Source organism: Branchiostoma lanceolatum, chromosome 11 (genome assembly GCF_035083965.1).
Source record: "Branchiostoma lanceolatum isolate klBraLanc5 chromosome 11, klBraLanc5.hap2, whole genome shotgun sequence".
NCBI classification, from domain to species: Eukaryota; Metazoa; Chordata; class Leptocardii; order Amphioxiformes; family Branchiostomatidae; genus Branchiostoma; species Branchiostoma lanceolatum.
This window is the reverse complement of record NC_089732.1, coordinates 4527559-4546459: the sequence shown is the minus strand read 5'-3', so window position 1 is coordinate 4546459 and position 18901 is coordinate 4527559. Positions and strand designations below refer to the sequence as shown.

The window sequence follows — 18901 nt, the reverse complement described above, 5'->3', positions numbered from 1 at the left end:
TAACAAGCAGACAAACGTTTAGACAATAGAAAGCGAAATAAAGCATCTTAGTAACGAAATCCTTGGTTCGGATCTGGGTACGGTAGTTGTAATAATGGGCGTTGTCGGCGGGTGTCGCTGCACCAGTGACAACAAACGGGAAACCCGGGAACGAGATGTTCCATAAGTTTCTATCAGAACCCCTCAAATATCTTACGATCATATTCAAATTCAACCTTCATAAATGTGGCTACTTTACACTTTTTTGATACATGTAGTTACTTTGTGAACCTATGATATTTTAACAACGGGGAAATTGGGGGAATACCAGAAGAGTACCTGAGAACGAGATCTAACCGGATGTGACGTACGTTCTAGAAACTTCCGGAAACTTCCAGGTGATTCTCTCCCCAATACGTCACTTCCCACTGCTGGATAAAGGTCGGTGATACATTTTCCGACATATTCAGACAGTATTTCAGGCAAATTACACGCCTGCAGAGGGCGAGACGAACTCAGGACTTTCCTACGAACTCTAGGGACCCTTCTAGCGGCTTTCGACGCGAAGGAATCGGTTTTGTTGTGAGAATTTCGCGGGTAACCAGGGTTTGACGTACGGTGCCCTTAACTATCGATCCAGCGAACATACAAGGATTAGAGGAGGATTATCTTCAGTGGTGTCACGAGAAAATCTCTGCTTCTGATCGCTGAGAAGTAAGACTGATTCCACCATGGGGAAGGACTACTACAAGGTGCTGGGCATTTCCAGAGACGCGAACGAAGAACAGATCAAGAAGTCGTACAGAAAAATGGCGCTGAAATACCACCCCGATAAAAACAAATCTGCGGGCGCCGAGGAAAAATTCAAGGAGATAGCGGAGGCTTATGAAGTCTTGAGCGACCCGAAGAAGAGAGAGATATATGATCAGTATGGTGAGTTATAATGTCTTTATTTTTGTCTTCTCAAAATGTCAGGTTGGTCCACGAAAACAGGTCGAAGAAACGTAGTCAGACCACGACCAGGTCTATTAAAGTTGATGTCAATAACGTTTAACGGATACTTTTACTTAATATGGTCTTCTAGATGTTTGACAGTGGCATTTGCGCTTTTATGAAAAGAAATTGTATGCAAAGTCCTGTCCAAAAGTGTTCTATATTGCTCGTTTTAGTTTACTTCCTGAAGTTGCTAGAAATTGCTAGAACGTACTCCACAATTCGTCGGCCCCGCCCACTAATGCAAATGTTTCTAAAACGGACCGCAAATTTAAACACCCTGAGGTTACAGCTGATTCACCAAGGGTGTGATGTTGCCATGTCCGAGATCCGTTTCCTATAATTTTTTGGATATTAAATATGTAGTTTGGTTTAGCTACAGAGTCATTTAACAATGAAGGCTATTGGAGTCTAGCACACACAGTTGACGAAATTGATTGACATCAATACATCAAAATTAAGACTCATGCTACAAAAAGAACAACTTATTCATATAATATTTCCTGTAACACTCAAAAATGCAAATATTTTTAAAGAGGTCATAAATCCAAACTAAGAAATCTGTCAGAATCTTTGATATTAAAGATCTACACTTGGTAGTCCAATTAAGGCTTGAACCTTAATTCAGATACACATCTGAAAAATTCAAATACCTGCACAGCTCAATCGCTGAGCGAGTTTACAGCAACCAAAATTGGAGTTGTGTGACTCTTGATTTTATAGATATAGGAATATGATAAACGATGTAAAAGTATGATTTAAAAGGCAACAAAACATACAAAACATGAAAAGATTTGTTCACAATCTATACATTTAGCAATCCGTCAAATCAATGTGTTGACCGATCCATCAAATCAAGGAGGTTAAAGTAAGATTATTTCAACCTCCTTGGTCAAATCTTTGGTTGCTCAGCAGTTGCAGCATGGTCGCAGCATTTAGTCAAAAGGGGATGAGTATTAGCAATCAACATGACCTTGACCCTGATCTGTGTGTTTATTCCGCAGGAGAGGAGGGTTTGAAGGGCGGCGGCGGCGGTGGCCCCGGTGGCGGCGGCAGCGGCGGTCCGGGCGGTTACACGTCGTACACCTTCCACGGCGACCCCAACGAAACGTTCCAGAGGTTCTTCGGAACGTCGAACCCCTTCGAGGCATTCTCCTTCATGAGCAATGGTGGCTCCCAACGCATGTTCTTCAGGTATGTATATTCACACTGACTCTAAATCTCGAAGCAGATGTTGGGGTGGAACATTGTGAAGTTTTCTTACGGTTTGGCTGGTTGGTAAACTTCACAATTTTTTTACCGCAACATCTGTTCGGAGGGAGTACTGCTGCCTCTACAATGGATGGTTGTGCGAGAATGGCAGTTCGTTGCTCATTGATTACTTTTTTTTTTTGGTACCTTGTCGTGATAAGTTGATGCAGGAATGGCTGTTCTGTTTACAACTGTTCTGTCATGTGACATGAACCAACCAATCAGCAGTTACAACACAAAAAATTGGTCGGCTGTTGCACCATGTGGATTTTTCCCGCTTTACTCACTGGGGCTTGTCTGTGGTTGTTGTTTCCTGTGCTGCGGTCATGTTTAGCAGAAGAACTATGTCAGTGGTGAGCACATCAGATGGAAGAGTTTTATTCAGACTCTGAATCAGAGGCATTTTGTCCTTTCTGAACACAGTGGACAGAAAATAGCAGCTTATTTAGAGCTTGATTACTCACTGCGAATGACCATAGATAGGCTTCACTGGCTGTTTAAGGCTGTATCGTAATTAGGCCAAAATAAAGCGTTGACTCGGCTTTCTTCTTGCAGCCTATGGTCTTGTTTATAATGCTCATTTTGATTTTGAGGATGATGGCTAAGACTGAACAAAACTGTATGTGGTATTAGAATGCCAACAAAGTCATGACCGGATTTCTCATGACAAAGTAAGCAAGCTAGCTACCTGTGAATGGCTTGAAGTGACAGAAATGTTGACCTGTCAGTGGCAGTGTTTGACCACAGTGGGCAGAGCTGTGTTGCATGTGGTGCAGAAATGTAAACATCCACGCTTGTGTAAACGTGGGTTGGACAGGAACGTACTATACCAGTCCTCAAAACGCATCATCGTTGAATTTGTACCTCTGTTCTGTTTGGGCTCAAAAATAAGCCTTTCATAAACCAATACAATATTCCCAAAGCCCAAAATGTGATGTCCATTTGCTGTGACGATAATGCTGTTAACTTTTAACAGCAAATGAGTCTTGATGATGTAGTGTTTTGTTTTGAAACCAAGCAAAAAGTCTTCTGTTAGTGTTACATTACGTGAAAATACACCCCAATAATGAATAGGTTGGTAAATCATAGCCAAATTGATTTTTCGCATCTACATCGAAACCTTGGTGGGTGCAAAAAAATGGTTGTGATTAAAGACCTGTAGCATCCTAAAAGTTGTGAAGTGTAATGTTGGGATTGTAAGTATATTGAGGGCTGTAGATAGAGTAATGCTGCAATGTTTTCCTTCAAGCAGTTCATCAGCAGACCCCTTTGGCAGACAACAGCACATGCAACACATGCAACACATGCACCCTTTTGGGGGATTTCAAAGGTGCAACCATTCCCCTTACTCCTGTCCTGTACTGGTTGATGTGTGTGTTGTGTTAGTACTGTTGTGTACATGCACATGTATGATGGGATATGCTACTACTAGCACCAACTGGGAACAAAATATTTGGAAGTGGAGAATGGTGCGTTTATTCTGCATATTAGCTCAAGGGAAAGCTATTCAAAGCTCAGTATCTGTTTCCTGCATTAGTATTTGATTAATGATTTTGATCCTATATTGTTTAAGCTGCAAAATTGCTAGTTGTCTGATATCTATTCTTAACTTCAATCTTGAAAATATTATGAATCTGCAAATTGCAGATGGGTATATCGAGCCTTGCTATTTCTCTGAGCTGTTTAAAACAAGAAGATCCTGTGTATGCTGTACTGTACACAGGTTTATTGTGGTGTACTTGGGCAATTTCCCAAACAATGTTTGACAAGTACACAGCAAACAGCTGACCACAGTCAAGGACTGTAACACTTTCCATAAGCATGCTTTTTTGGGTGGTGAGAAACAACAGCCGGGATTCGAACCCAAGACCTTCAAGTTCTAAACTTTGCTTTGCCCATTGTTGTCATCAGGACTGTTTGTTTGTCTTTCCTCACATGACGCACGGTCTCTTCCAGTGGTACTTTGTGATGTTGCTGCATCTATGTTTTTCAGTGAAACCTTTATTCAGTACTTTTTAGGTTATCATTCAGTACTTTTTAGGTTATTATTCAATACTTTTTAGGTTATTATTCAGTACTTTTTAGGTCAATATTCAGTACTTTTTAGGTTATCATTCAATACTTTTTAGGTTATTATTCAGTTCTTTTTAGGTCAATATTAAGTTCTTTTTAGGTCATCATTCAGCTCTCTTTATGCCATTTTTGTGCAATATTTATTTCCTGTTTTCATTCCTTAATAATGTCTGTGTCGCTGATAAGCCCCCCTAACAACCTCATTCTCCTTTGTGTCCAACAGTTCCGGAGGGAGAGGCCACGATGGGTTTGATCCGATGGAAGTGGACGACGATCCCTTCGGAGGCTTTGGAGTCGGACCTATGGGAGGCATGGGTGGTGGGCACGGACCTACACGGATGAGGAAAGAAGTACAGGTAAACCGTGTTGAACAACATTTGTACTGCTTTATATTGTGTTTTCAAACATGTAGACAAATGTCACTGATTTCTGCAATGTTTTCTCCCTATCTAAAACATTTGTTAGTCGTTAGACAGAATTTTGATCCTTGAGACAAATATTTCAACTATTCTGTCCCCCTTGACAGACAAAATCAAAACTTCTCAACATTTTCATCAGGTAGTGAACAGTGCCACAAAATTTTAAAGATGAAGACAATTGAAATTTGCCCCTTATAAATGTGGGAAACAGCATTTCAAACAGGAGTTTTCACAGGATAGCATGCACCCAGACCCCCAACATTTGTTTTATGTACGGGGCTTGGCATGAAGGTTTTTCTGTCAAACTGAAAAAATCTATTGCTGTTAGGAGTCCTGGTGCAATCCTTTCTCCTATATTTTTTGATGCTGTTTACATAACAATGCTTTTTGAAATGTCTACAGGACCCTCCTATAACTCACAATCTAATGGTCTCGCTGGACGAAGTGTATCGCGGGACAACGAAAAAGATGAAGATCAACCGCCAGGTCATTGGCGCGGACAGTTACGCGCGGCGAGAGGACAAGGTTCTGGAGATTCAGATCAGGAAGGGCTGGAAGGAAGGAACCAAGATCACCTTCCCCAAGGAGGGCGACCAGAAACCCGGACATATTCCCGCGGACATCGTCTTTGTCTTAAAGGATAAGCCGCACACTGTCTTCAAGAGGGACGGGAGTAACCTGATCTACACAGCAAAACTCTCCCTTAGAGATGTAAGTAGGCTGTGTTCTTTGTGTTGACTAACCGGTAAACTGCCTTCAGGCGTGTTAAACCAGTTTTGTACAGTACTGTACTGTAAAAGCAGAAATGTTTGGGGTATTTTTATGCTTGCAGTTTTCACGGTGAACTCTTTACCGTGAACTTAAAACCACTGTGAAAAGCCATTCCATTTTGTGACTGCAGCACTACTATTGTTTCAAATGAGAACTCAAAACCACTGCAAACACTCCAATTTATCCCTACTGTGTAATTAAATCCCTGCGAACATTTCTGCATTTGCGGTATGTAGAAGCTGCATAAGGGCCTGTTCACACTTGTGTGTACGTTCAAATCCGTATGAGTTGCATGTTAAGATTTTTTTTGTTCAGGTAAAGTTTGCGAGAAAGAAGTTGTTTTCTACTTTGACCCACCATTGTGCAATTGTGTATTTCATAAATTCATTTGTGGAGTTTTTCCCATTTTGTACCTTCACCTCAAATGTAGAATAAACTGCAGACTGAGGTAAATAAAACAGATCTAGAAACGCTGGATGGAAATAGGTGTTTATCCCCTTCAGATCTTCCTGACCTGAATAACATTGGAACTATCCTTAGTATGTGAAGGACTCATCAAGGTTGACAGGAATTGAGAATGGGCATCCTTTAGTTTTGACACATCTAAACAAAACAGTCATGTTACAATTGTATTTATCAAATTGTGAAGCAATATCAGTAAAGCAGCACAGTTCTATCTTTATAGTAAGACAGGAAATAGGTGTCAACTTCAGCCTCTCCAGTTGCGTGCCTGTCAGTCTGAATCAGACCAGTAAGGTCATAGCTAACATAGCTGGAGACTCTGGTTATGTGCCCAGCCAGTTTTGGACACACCAGCTGATGGTCCCGGCCTATTTTTGGCTCTCAGACTTTGCTGTGGGACAGTAAAGATAGCACAGCGTTACGCAGCAGTACATTCTCAGTTACATATGATTAATGGAAGGTCGTTAGACTAGTGTAGACTAGTACTGTAAATGTGGTTGGTTTATTTTGCGGTAAGACACAGGAAAAAGGTGATTTTTCTAAAGAGGGTTACAGGGGCGCTGTGCCCCCATGCCCTGACCATATCCTGGGGAGCAGATCCTCTGACCAGCACAAAATTTAGACTGACCAGCGATGCTAGCTACAGTCTTCAACTGTGACCTGTCTGAACTCTGATAGCAATTTTCCCCCTTAAGAAGCCTCAATGATACCCCATTTTTTAAATTCTCTGAAACTCCACACCGTGGATGGGAGGGAAATCCTTAGCTTGCTACCATCCTCACCCACTCTCTTGTGCCCCAGTGCAACATTTTTCTAGAAAAAACCTTTGAATTGTGCCGAGTATCTACCATATTTCTCCTACACTACAGTAACAAGTTGTTTTCTTCTTCTCCTCAGGCCTTGGTTGGTTGCACCGTGCAAGTTCCCACCCTGGACCAAGGGAGGACTGTTCCCATCCACTGCCAGGACATTATCAAACCTACGTCCAAAAAGATTATCCGTGGGGAGGGACTCCCCTTGCCTAAACAGCCAAGCCAGCGAGGAAACATTGTTGTACAGTTTGACATCCAGTTTCCTAACGGACTATCAGCACCAACAAAGGACATTTTGCGGGACTGTCTACCAGCATAGATAATAGTTTAGAAACTGTGGTTATATATATTTGCTTTAGGAAGTGTCCTATTGCCAAGCGTTTTGGAATTAATTTTGAATTAGACCAGTACAGATCAGTCACAAAACATGGACAATACTTGTGACATGGAAGGACATTTAAAGTATATTTTGCAAAGTAGATGTTCGTGGAACAGAGATACTATGTGAAATAAGGGTGACGCTACTACAGTGGAAAAAACTGGTGTAGGCCAAATAAAGGAAAGCTATATATATATCGGTTTAATGTACATTGTTGAAGATACTGTGTAGTTGCACAGGAGGCCAAACGATTCACATGCCAACTGTACAAAGACTTTCCACCAGTATAATGCAATATGAGGAACACTAGTACATGTGCTGTACAAGAGACTTTCAGCTACATGTTTTAAGTGCCAGCTGCAATGATCAAGGTCTATCAAACTTGCACCAAGATACCGTATTAATGTACAGTGATTGTGGTCAACATGTGATAGCTAGAACAATGACACTGACATCGATATTTTTGTATACCAAGTATACAGTCCTGTAATAAATGAGAGTGAACACGGTTTGTGGAAGTCACGGGAATAAGAAATAAGTGGTGGATGTTTCTATGAGTGTGGACATTCTCCTACGTAGATTCAAACCCGCTTCCAAGAACCAAGCGGAGTTCTAGGACGCGGGTTTGAATCTGCGGAGAGTAAGTGTTGATGACCGAATACCATCTTAGCTATGTCCCCCTTAGGGTTCTCTCAAGCATCTGTCATTCCGACCAGGACAAAAATGTCAACTATTCCGTCCCCCTTCACAGACAAGAAATGGAGACTGCATGAGACATTTTAACCTTATAACAGTGCCACAGAAGTAAGATGAAGCCATGTGAAATTTGCCCCTCAAAATACAGGAAGTAACGTTTAATAGGGTCAGGAAGTTCAAAACTTACTGGGGAAGCATACCCCTGAACCCTTCAACAGTCCTTGCACTGGAGCTCAGTCATAGTGGAAGAACAGACAAAAATTTCAACTATCTCTTCCCCATTGACAGCACAAATCGGATCTCAATGACAAATTCACCAGGTTGTCGACGAGAGAGCCACAGAACGTTTGCAAAATTAGATGAAGCTCATTCTCCTATGCAGATTCGAACCCACATCCAAGAGCGGTAGTACAAAATAAACCAAGCAACTGTAGAAATTACTTTGTATTACATTAAGAAGACGCTATTTGAAATCGTCCTACAAAATGTAGGAAATATCATTTCAGAGGGACAAGAAATTCAAAATTTTCAGAGCATGCCCCTGTACACCCTAGATTCCTCAAAGCAAAACAATTCAGAGCAGGAGAGAGCCCTGGTCCCCCTATTAGCCCTGATTCCCTCCTTGTGTGTGCCATCGTGCCAAATATGTCCCTACGTTGGTGAGGTGGGGCAGTTTGCGAGGCCACAGTTAAAGGCCTGGCATAGTTTGGGTCTGTACATTAAAGAAGGATGGGGAGGATGTTAGATAAAGTTAATGTACGAAATTTGCTAACTGTTCCGATGGTAGTTTTAACACATTACTAAATTTAGGTTCTATTTTTTTCCGATTATATTAGGAATATTGGGAAATACTATTCAATGACGATTCTGATTTTTAGAGAATATTACAAGGCTTTATCTTTAAGTTAGTGTATCTTGGGCTGGAATTTTCGGTATAAGAAGGGGGAGGGGGGCTAAGAGTGGATCGAGGTAAATATGAGTATGTAGCCACGGTAGGGATGTATTTGTGTGTCAAAATATCTGCTGGGTTATTTTTGTATTGCTGTCATTTAAGGTCGGAAGGGCAAATAGCATGGTTAAATAGGGCTAGTTCATGAACTGGAAGCCTGGGTACAGGCCTCTGTAATGTCACTATACTAAATTTGTCATGCTAGAGGAAACCTGAGGAAATTATGGTGCCAAACAAGCCTGGTTTCTAGACTAAGATGGCAGTTTTTGTTAAGAAGAAGAAAAGAATAGCTTGTAAATGGGATGTTTATGGATTGTAAAGCTGGGACAATATTTTAAATTCCTCTTGGAGGTTTTGACATTCTTAGACAAACTCAGGCTATAATGTACCAGGCTATAATGTACCAGTCAATGTAGCAAGTATAGGGGGGAGGGGGCTGTCACATTTCTGTTCTGTTTACACTTAACGTTACATTTATTATCAAACGGCAGACAGGTAAAATGCAGGCTGTAGAGTCATGACTTGGGATTGTGCTCTGTATGGATAGCTGTGTTCAGCACCAAGGACAGGTATTTTCGCTTGTGTATCGATGGCTCTACGGCGTTTGGCTCCAGGGACGATGTGTTTACCTTTGCGTGGATGGCATGATTCAGCACCAAGGAAAAGTATTTTTGCCTGTATGTAACGTTAGACAATGGTGGAATGCAGTTAACACATCATACACCTAGCAGTGGCGACAGCAAGCAAGATTTGACGGTGACCTCCGCCCTCCCCAAGTCGCCCGGTGTTCTAGCTCTGAATTTGGCAAAGAGCGATCAGAGGAGCGAAGATAGGCTGGAAATTAGGCTACTCACCAACTGTGCCACTTAAACAACAAACATCAAGAAGCTTAACCCTGTAGAATGTCTCAAAGGAACGTTTTTCACCACCCGGTTTCAATTGAATTGTTCACGGTCTCACAGCGACCCCTAGTGACCAGTGTCCAAAATGCAGGTACTAGTATTTCGCTCGTGAGGGAAGAGAACACTTGACGCTGATTGGCTAACCCGGAGTCTATCTCTATTTTGATTGGACAAAGAAATATGATAGACGGGGGAAATTTTACCGTAGGTGTTGAGTCTCTGCGCTACCATTAGTCAAATTGAGAAGCATCTCTACCAATAGGAATATTTGATACATTATCAAATTGACCAATCACAGATAAGAAATCAAAATCTTTGCGCCTGGAGCAGTTGTAATGATAATTTTGTCCGCCAGGCGACGCTCCTGTATCAGTACGCCATCGCGCTGTGTTTCTGTTGTTGTCATTGGAGTTACGTTGTTTCTTGCGACATTTCTGTGAACCTTTAGCCTGGAATATATCCTAATCAGCCCCGGTTCGCCTTTTTGATTGCCTCCCTGCCAAATACCCGTCGGTAAGCGATTCGGTGAGCGAAGCGGAGCTAGAATAAGAAGAATTAAGCCTCAATTAAGAAGAAGAAGAAGATGGATACGAGCAATGAGGCTTGATAACCTCCTTGATACGAGTCTAGCGAACTTTGTGTGAAGCTATGTATTATGTGTACTCAAAACGTAAGAACCTTAGCGGCGTTTCCATCTTTCTTATTGATATTTCACTCATGCTTGTCGCCTTTGTGATGGCAGAAGGCGAGGGAAGGTAGGAGGGGAAATGGAGTTAACGTTACTCCAAAGCGCATGTCTTGTTTTCTGCAGATCGGGTTTATGTGTACAATGAAGATGCCTTCGAATTCCTGGCAAATTCTGGGGACGCATAAAGACACGTTACGGACCTATGCATCCTCTCCCGTTCCTTCGCGTCATGAATTAACACCAGTCAACTTTCTTAGGTTACTGTTCAAATGCTGTCCTTGGTGCTGAATGATAATGATGATGACGATATTTTTCTTGCGCAGATTACGGGGAAACTAGGTAGCTTTGCCATCTGAAAATTCACTGCTCACCCTACACATTAAGTAATCCCTCGAGCTCACTGGCCAGAGTACTGTCAGAAAAGTTGGCGAGCCAAAAAAGTTTAAAACCCTTCATCTGCATGAAGATTACACACCGGACTGCAGCGCCGCCTGGCAATTTACACACGCACGACACCCTCAGATTACGAAAACAAAGATGGCGGCGAATACGGCTGAGGTGAGCTAAGCTTTTCTAACATCTGGCACGTTCTACTTATTCTAGAGAGCAATTTACGGAAATAAAATATAGACTAGACAAACGTTTAGTGTGTTTTATTTTCCCAATAGGAGATGTGTTGTAGTTGCCTCAGAATTCGACACAGATCAGTTAGATGTTTAGTTGGAAGGGGTGGGAGGGGGGCCGGAGCTAAGCGTCATGCTTTTTACTCATTATGAAGTCTGAACATGTAACAAGTGGTCAAGTCGGAATGCAGACAAGCAGTCGGCTGTTTGTCGAATGATTCTTCGTTTCTTTTAATAGTCTTGATTGATACTTTGTCAAATGGAGATGGGCGATGTCATAATGTGCAGAAGCTTGCAGATTGTACAATATAAACAGCTGTTGAAGCATCTGTGAAACTTCCATGGTACTCAGTGATTTTTGCTCTGAAGGAACTGTCCCCCCATCCAGGGATAGAAACTTGCTTGTCGGGGCAGACCAAAATTACCCCATCTGTCAAAATATATGTGAATTTCAAGACATGATATTGATGAAAATGTATTTTCATAAGCTTAAAATGACAGATTTAACAAGGAAAATAAACAAAATAGGCTCTCAAACAAGGAGTGATATAAAAAAAAATTAAAGCTGGAGATAGCCCTGCCTTAGGACATTGCATTATAAAACTACTAGTGCTTTCCAGACACATTCTCTGACAACAGGCCATCCAACCTCAGGGGCATAGCGGTTAAATCTTGGTGTCCAGTTGAAGCCGTCACAATTTTGCCCCAGAAGATGTGCTTGGAGATTATTTTACGACACCATGTGTAAGATGTCTGTTACTGAATTTTGTCTGCTTCACGTTGTTGTTACAGAACTTCCCCGATCTGAAGAATGACCTGATTCTCCGCGCTGCCCGCGGTGAGAAGACGGAACGTGTGCCGGTCTGGGTGATGAGACAAGCGGGCAGATACTTGCCCGGTAAAAACAGCCTTTAGACCTTCGCCAGGAGGTTATGTTTTCAGTTTAGCTACGGTGGAGTCGCTGCATGTGTGTTTGATGATAGACAGAATAATTTGAGAAGCTGTGGATGTATATTCATGATATTTGGTAGGTGGAAAGGTATTGGTACAAATGTAAGATGTTGGTCAAAAGGCCTCCTACATCCTACAGTACTGCGGCGGAACTTGTATGTATGTATGTGTGTTTGTATGAGGATAGCATAACTTGAGAAGCTGTGGATGTACCTTCATGATCCTGGGTAGGTGGGTAGGGATCAGCAAAAATGCATTTACAATCTCAAAAGATTATCAAAATATTATTAGCACATAATGATATAGGCTGTTAAAAATGACATTGGCAAGTTAAAGAAAAAATCATTTATCAGGTTGACAGTAAAATGTTTTCTGATGTTGGCTACTAGGGCATCATGATTCCTGTACAACAATAAGATCGTTAAAAAGATCCTTTATTCTATACAGTATCATTGCTAATACCTGAATGTTTTTTTTTTATTCTTCAGAGTTTCGGGAAATGAGAGCTGAGAATGAGTTCTTCAAGGTGTGCCAAACACCTGAGCTGGCTTGTGAAGTTACCTTACAGGTGAGGCAAACCTTCTGAGAAGTTACAGATGTGGTCTGCACAATGCCTTTGTTTTGTGACTTTAGCAAGATGGTAGAATATTTTGTACAAAGGTACGAATATGAGAATGTACTAGATACTTGATAATCATACTGTTAATGGTTTATCTTGTACCTGAAGTGAATAAGGATTCTTATTTATTGAACCCCTTCTATACTTCAGCTATACATGACTACTATCCTTCAACCTCTTTCCCCATGGAGTTTACACTGACAAATGTTTACTTCACCACAGCCCATTCGCAGGTTTCAGCTTGACGCAGCAATCATCTTCTCCGACATTCTCGTGGTGCCTCAGGTAAAAATAGAATTTTTAATCCCTTCCCGTATTCTAAAGATTTTGTTATTTGTGTAAAATTGATGTAAGGATTGTTTATCAAACTTTTTATTTTGAAAATTTCATAACTTGGTGTTCATTCTGCTTTAGCTAATGTATGATTTGATTGCTAGCTCAATGGGTGGACAGGTTTGTTAGCCTGTGTGTGGATGGTGTTCAGCACCAAGGGCAGCTGTGTTTGCTTATGTTTGGAAGGCTGGATGGTGTTCAAAACCAGGGGTAGGTGTGTTTCAGTATAGACCAGACAAGATTGTTGAGAAAAGAGATTAATTCAGAAATTGTACCCCCTTGATTTAAAAAAAAGAATGACCTTAGTATTTTAGTGTTATTATGTGAAAACAGGCGCTAGGCATGACTGTAGAGATGATCCCAGGAAAAGGTCCCAGCTTCCCTGAGCCCCTGAAGTTACCGGAGGACCTGTCCAATCTAGACAAGGACGTTGACGTGAACAAGACTCTCGGCTACGTGTTCGATGCCATCACTTTAACCAGGCACAAGCTGGAGGGGAAGGTGCCTCTCATAGGGTTTTCTGGAGCACCAGTAAGTATGATCAACCATGGTCTTCAATCTGCATTTTCCCCATAAAGATCCTTGTGATTCTGACATAAGTTGTTTACAAAGTTAACCAGGCAAAAGCTGGAGAGAAGGTGCCTCTTATAGGGTTTTCTGGAGCACCAGTAAGTATGATTCAAAATGGCATTCAATCTGCTGTAACTACAACCATTTTCTCCTTAAAGATCCTTGTGGTTTTGACATAAGTTGTTTTCAAAGTTTTGGACAGTCCAGATAGTTTTTTTTATTAGAATAGAGTTCTTACTACTATTATGTAACGTTAGGTCTGATATCATACAGTTACGAATGGTCTTTCAAAGTTAAATGAAGAGATGTGTTATGCTAAAGATATCTGACCTACATAACACATACAATCGATATCTGTCAATCAAACGTGTACTAGTACCTATCTCTGCATATTAAGGAACACCTCACCACTGATATACAGCCAAACCTGTAGTAGCGACCACCTCTGCATAAAGACCACCTGGCCATTGTGGCCTGTCTTTGGTACCTGACATTGACCCAAGCATAAAGAATCCTGTCTATAGTGGCCACCTGTCTAGTTACTTTGACCATTTTTTCTAGTGGCGAAAGATAGCAGTCACTGACGAAAGACAACGTCTGACTGTTTAAAAATTTTATCCAGTTGCTTGAGTAACTATTTTTGGCACATTTTCTCTACTGTATAGCTACTGCGACTCAAGTCACTTGAGTAGTCACTGTAGACAGGTTTGACTGTACATGACATAAGATGAATTGTGTTTGATTTGAAATACTTTATCTTCCCCCTTTTTTCCCAGTGGACCCTGATGTGTTACATGATCGAGGGAGGGGGTTCAGAAAGCATGAGTAAACCCAAGCAGTGGCTGTACAGGTATGAGGAGGCGAGCCATCAACTACTGAACATCCTGACTAAGGTCATCATAGACTACCTGGTGGGACAGGTCATGGCAGGGGCACAGGTAAGGAAACACCCCTCCTTTAAAATGGTATGTCCAGGGATTGATAGGGACCATCTTAGCCTGGCATCTATTCTATTCCATTCCATTCCATTCCACTCCACTCTAGTCTACTCTGTTCTATTCTATTTTATTCTATTCTAGCAATTAATGAATAAACAAATAAAAAAAGCCTTCACAAACTTTTGGAAAGTTCACAAGACCATGCAGGACCGTAAATATTGCCCTCAACATCCTGTAGAAGTATTCTGTTTTAATTTCAACCGGCGCTTGTAAGGAAATCAGTTACATTACAGAAGAACTTTAGGAAGAATTTTATTGCACGACAATAGTACACGGTTCAAAGTATGGCAACAACTCTTAAACAAAATACAAAAGTGGAAGCATAGAATAAAACTTAACATCCTAATTACTAATACAATACAATAAGGGCTAGCATACATTTTTGATATAGTGTTATAATCCAGTGGGGCTAATCATTAGAGTCCTTTTTTTTCTAATGACAAAGCAGTCGTTTAGATATTAACCTATATTTGCGTCATTACATGTTTATTCACCTGTCCAGCTGCTGCAGGTGTTTGAGTCCCATGCTGGCCACCTGTGTCCACGTACCTTCAACACCTTCGCCCTCCCCTACCTCAGCATCATCGCCAAACAGGTGGAGGAAAAAGTTCGAGCACAGGGCAAGGAACCTGTGCCTATGGTGAGTCAAATCATGGCAGTTTGAATACAAATGTACTTACATGTTACAGTAGGAGACCATTACAAACATTGGTTTACAACGCATTCCTCCTAGCCTGGCTGCCATATCCCGTAGTAACCGACGGCTCAATCATTTTGCTTACTAGCTAGAAAGATTGAGCCAATGGTTACTACAAAAGGCGTGGCTTCTTTTTGGCTAAGAATAAGAGCTGTGTCAGTGAAAACAAAATGCCTAAATTTCCCTTGATCTTATGTCCTGTGTTTTTTTTAATGAGTAGCAAGGGTATCATATGATAACCAGATGATGTCGTATCATTACCAAAGTAAAGTGTTTGCAATTTTTTTGGACAAAATTACATTATATGTTGTGTTTTCAGATCATATTTGCCAAGGGTGCCCACTATGCCATAGAGGACCTGGCACAGTGTGGATATGAAGTCGTGGGGTTAGACTGGACTATAAACCCTAAAACTGCACGGTAAGTGGTACATAATGATCACATGAGTCGTCTAAGGTAAAGTAAGGTTAAGGTAGTCTCATAGCCTTTTTGAGGCCGTAGTGGCAGTGGTTTGTTATCCACTGTGTCTAGTGCACGGTATTGGAAGGTGGAGTCCATTCCTCTCCTACCGCCTTTTACCTCCCCAGCCGAAGTCAGGTACCCATTTTGACACTTGAGTAGAGGGTAAGAATATATAGCATTTGGGAATAAACTTGCAAATAAGCTTTCATCAATATATTGTTTTTGCTCACTTTTCTCCCTATTTTGTATCATTTTTAGACACCAGACCCAAGGAAAAGTGACATTACAGGGCAACATGGACCCTGGTGCTTTATATGCCCCAAAGGTAACATAACAACAACCATTATTGACACAACAAAAGTACAGCAACTTTCATAAGGTATTCTACAACTTTACATGCAAACAATTACAAGTGGATACAAATTAATTTATCTACAGATGCATAAGTATATGAATAAATCAACATGTTGAGTTTGACATATCACTTGTACTACTAGTTCTAAGTTCTAAACATTCTCTGATATATTTACTTATTTGCACACAAGAAGGGTTATCTCCTTCTAGAATGTAATTGAATTTATCTAATGTGACCTAACATTTTTGCTGTATTCCCAGGAGGAGATCAGGACCATCGTGAGAGAAATGCTGGAACAGTTCGGGACGCAGCAGCACATCGCTAACCTGGGGCACGGGATCTGGCCTACCATCGACCCTGACCATGTGGAGGCCTTCGTGGACGCCGTACATTCCATATCCGAAGAAATCAATCTGGATAGCAAGAAGAAGAACTAGGAACTGTTAATGAAAGTACTGCCAAACCCATCTATATAGCGACAACTCAAAGGATAATCACTGTATGAAGGGTATCTTAACCTTCTCCCTGCTGGCTAACTCTGTAACCAATAGAGAATGGGGTGCCGAATGGCTACTTCAGTCTGTTAAAGGTTAATAAACACAATAAGCACAACAGGTGGTTACTTAACCTTCTCTCTGCTGGCAAACCCCATAACCAATGCAGTTTTGGTGTCAAACGGCTACCTTAGCAAGCAGAGGGTTAAGACAACACTCTTGATACTTTGGTAAAAGACATGTACAAGAATGATCTAAAGGACACCCAAAATGTGGCCACAATGGCCAAGTGGTCCTTATGTAGCCAAGGCGGCCACTAGTGCAGGTTTGACTGTATATCAATGGACAGTAGTCCTTATACAGGTTTGAAAGTATATCAGTGGTCATAGAAAGGTTTACCTGTATCTGGTTTTAAGAATTATGGTCTGTGGATTTGTAAGTATTACAATTATATTAACTGTTGAACTTTAACTGTTATGGAAGATACAAGTTTGCCTTAACACAGAAAACAATTGCAGTAAGTTTTACAATATGTCATTCCTAGCCCTTACAACTATCATAATAAGAACTCAGTCAATTGATATATATTATGACAGCTTGACCCCCTCCTCCCGGCTAGGGGTATTAGCCCAAAGGCAAAGCCCCCCAACCCCCCCCCCCCCCAATGCCTCTACAATTACATATACAAGACATTTGTACAAGAGACAGCATTGTCATTTAAAGTGTTATCTACATGATATCCGAAAAAGTATTGTCTAGTAAGTCAGAAACAAGTGCAATAACTTTTGAAACTTGTTGTTTTGAAACTTAACCAGACTCAAAGGTGGAGAAAACAATATTGTCAGTCTTATTATTTCTGCAGTTTTTCAGTGTCCAATAGTAGTATGTAGTATTAGTTTATTGCACAAAGAAGCATATGGCACGCTCATTTACGTACTGTGAGTGGAACACTTAAAAACATAAACTGTCCAAGAGAAGTGATCTTGTATTAAGCATATTTTAGTGGCAAGATATGATGATCTACCAATTTTTCTCAAAGGAGATTTCTGCAATGATACATGTCATGTACTTGACTATTCTAACATTCAAGTTTTGATGACAAAGCAAGGAGATTTCTGCAATATACATGGAATGTACCTGACTATTCTGACATTCAAAGTTTGAATGACGAGGTAGAATGTGCCAATGATGAAGAGTAACATAACACGGCTTGAGCTGAGATTTGACAAAGTTGGAGTAAAGCAGATTGCTGTTGAAGGTGTATAGAAGAAAATACAGTGTATTTTACATCTACATACAGGCTATTCTGTTGTTGTGTTTTTATGAGTGGTTAATTTTAAGAAAGAGCAAGCTTGACTCTAAAGGAGTCTGATAAAATCCTGAGAATAAAGCCAGCTATCTTATAAGAAATCTACTCTAGATTCTTTATGTTTTCTTAAACAGACCTAAAATATCTCTCTTACATTTCTTTTATAGATTGACAATCGCAAGGGCTGACTGCGAATACGTACACATAGAAACGACAAATACATACTGGATATGAATACAAGGAGAACAGAAATTTTGAATATATTAACAGGTAATAAGATGCGCCAAAAGACAGTTACTGAAGCAACTGGATAAAATTCAGACGTTTCAAATAGTATCCGCTGTCTTCCGTCAGTGACAGTGTTGCTTAAGTGACTGTCTTTTGGCGTAATAGCATTGTAGCCAGTCCAGTCTAAATTGTGCGTCTGTAATGTGTGTATGTAACGTAAAATTCAGCTCTATCGCTGCATTACAACACAATGTTACAGCTTTATCTTTGCTTTATCGTGTAAAAGACACAACAAAGAGAAATCATCCTAACCATCCATACCCATGTCACGTCGAGGGGCCATGTGAAGTAAAATCTGAATTAGAATTCAGGATTTTACATAAGACCCCGGTTCGAATCCAGGAAGGTCATCCTTGTTGGAGCTGCACTCGTCTTTCGGAAGAGACGTTAAATGAGGGCCCCGTGTTGGAGGAGGTGCCTCGGAGCACGTTACAACTGCCTCATTACTCAGATGGGTACCTACTGGTTGTAATGATACAACATGGTGAATTATTACGTTCGTCGATACCAGGCCCTCAAACAGCTCCCTCTGGCGCCCAAGATTATATTACATCGTTGAGTGATCTACGCACCTGGTAACATCTTCGAAGGAAAAGTGAACCTATCAATACGCAAACAAAGCACTATTGCATTAGCCCCATGTTTTTTTTGTTTCACAAAATAGAATTGAAAGGTTGACGGAATAACTCTTTAGAACGTGACACATCACAGGAAATATAAACTCGACCAATTCTATTGTTTAAATGCGAAGGAAAAATATCATTTGTGACCTAATATCCTATTGCTTTGTTTGTAAATGTCTGAAATATCATCGTTCTTGATTTGAAA

General features: G+C 40.8%; 2 protein-coding genes across 4 annotated transcripts; both read left to right on the top strand.

Moving 5' to 3' along the window:
- Positions 1–381: 381 nt before the first annotated feature.
- LOC136444378 (dnaJ homolog subfamily B member 4-like) lies at positions 382–7648 on the top strand. 2 transcript variants are annotated; one of them, XM_066441899.1, is made up of 6 exons: positions 382–912; positions 1977–2166; positions 3476–3553; positions 4520–4652; positions 5118–5426; positions 6846–7648. In XM_066441899.1, exons 1-6 carry the CDS (start codon positions 711–713, stop codon positions 7077–7079), a joined length of 1146 nt encoding a protein of 381 aa, XP_066297996.1. In that variant the 5' UTR covers positions 382–710; the 3' UTR covers positions 7080–7648. The 2 variants fall into 2 exon arrangements, with proteins under 2 accessions (XP_066297996.1, XP_066297997.1); XM_066441900.1 differs by lacking the exon at positions 3476–3553 and having other exon boundaries at positions 383–912.
- Positions 7649–10701: 3053 nt separating this feature from the next.
- On the top strand, positions 10702–17769 carry LOC136444377 (uroporphyrinogen decarboxylase-like). 2 transcript variants are annotated; one of them, XM_066441897.1, is made up of 11 exons: positions 10702–10932; positions 11790–11895; positions 12437–12516; positions 12790–12852; positions 13234–13401; positions 13539–13568; positions 14247–14408; positions 14971–15108; positions 15485–15585; positions 15886–15952; positions 16243–17769. In XM_066441897.1, exons 1-11 carry the CDS (start codon positions 10912–10914, stop codon positions 16417–16419), a joined length of 1113 nt encoding a protein of 370 aa, XP_066297994.1. In that variant the 5' UTR covers positions 10702–10911; the 3' UTR covers positions 16420–17769. The 2 variants fall into 2 exon arrangements, with proteins under 2 accessions (XP_066297994.1, XP_066297995.1); XM_066441898.1 differs by lacking the exon at positions 13539–13568 and having other exon boundaries at positions 10704–10932; positions 13234–13431.
- Positions 17770–18901: the final 1132 nt, after the last annotated feature.

Bases quoted from the DNA above. Each gene is read 5' to 3' on its own strand.
- LOC136444378 (XM_066441899.1), top strand. From the start codon at position 711: ATGGGGAAGGACTACTACAAGGTGCTGGGCATTTCCAGAGACGCGAAC. The intron at 913-1,976 runs GTGAGTTATAAT...TTTATTCCGCAG, and splicing joins AGAGATATATGATCAGTATG to GAGAGGAGGGTTTGAAGGGC. The intron at 3,554-4,519 runs GTGCAACCATTC...TGTGTCCAACAG, and splicing joins CCTTTTGGGGGATTTCAAAG to TTCCGGAGGGAGAGGCCACG.
- LOC136444377 (XM_066441897.1), top strand. From the start codon at position 10,912: ATGGCGGCGAATACGGCTGAG. The intron at 10,933-11,789 runs GTGAGCTAAGCT...TTGTTGTTACAG, and splicing joins TGGCGGCGAATACGGCTGAG to AACTTCCCCGATCTGAAGAA. The intron at 15,109-15,484 runs GTGAGTCAAATC...TTGTGTTTTCAG, and splicing joins GCAAGGAACCTGTGCCTATG to ATCATATTTGCCAAGGGTGC.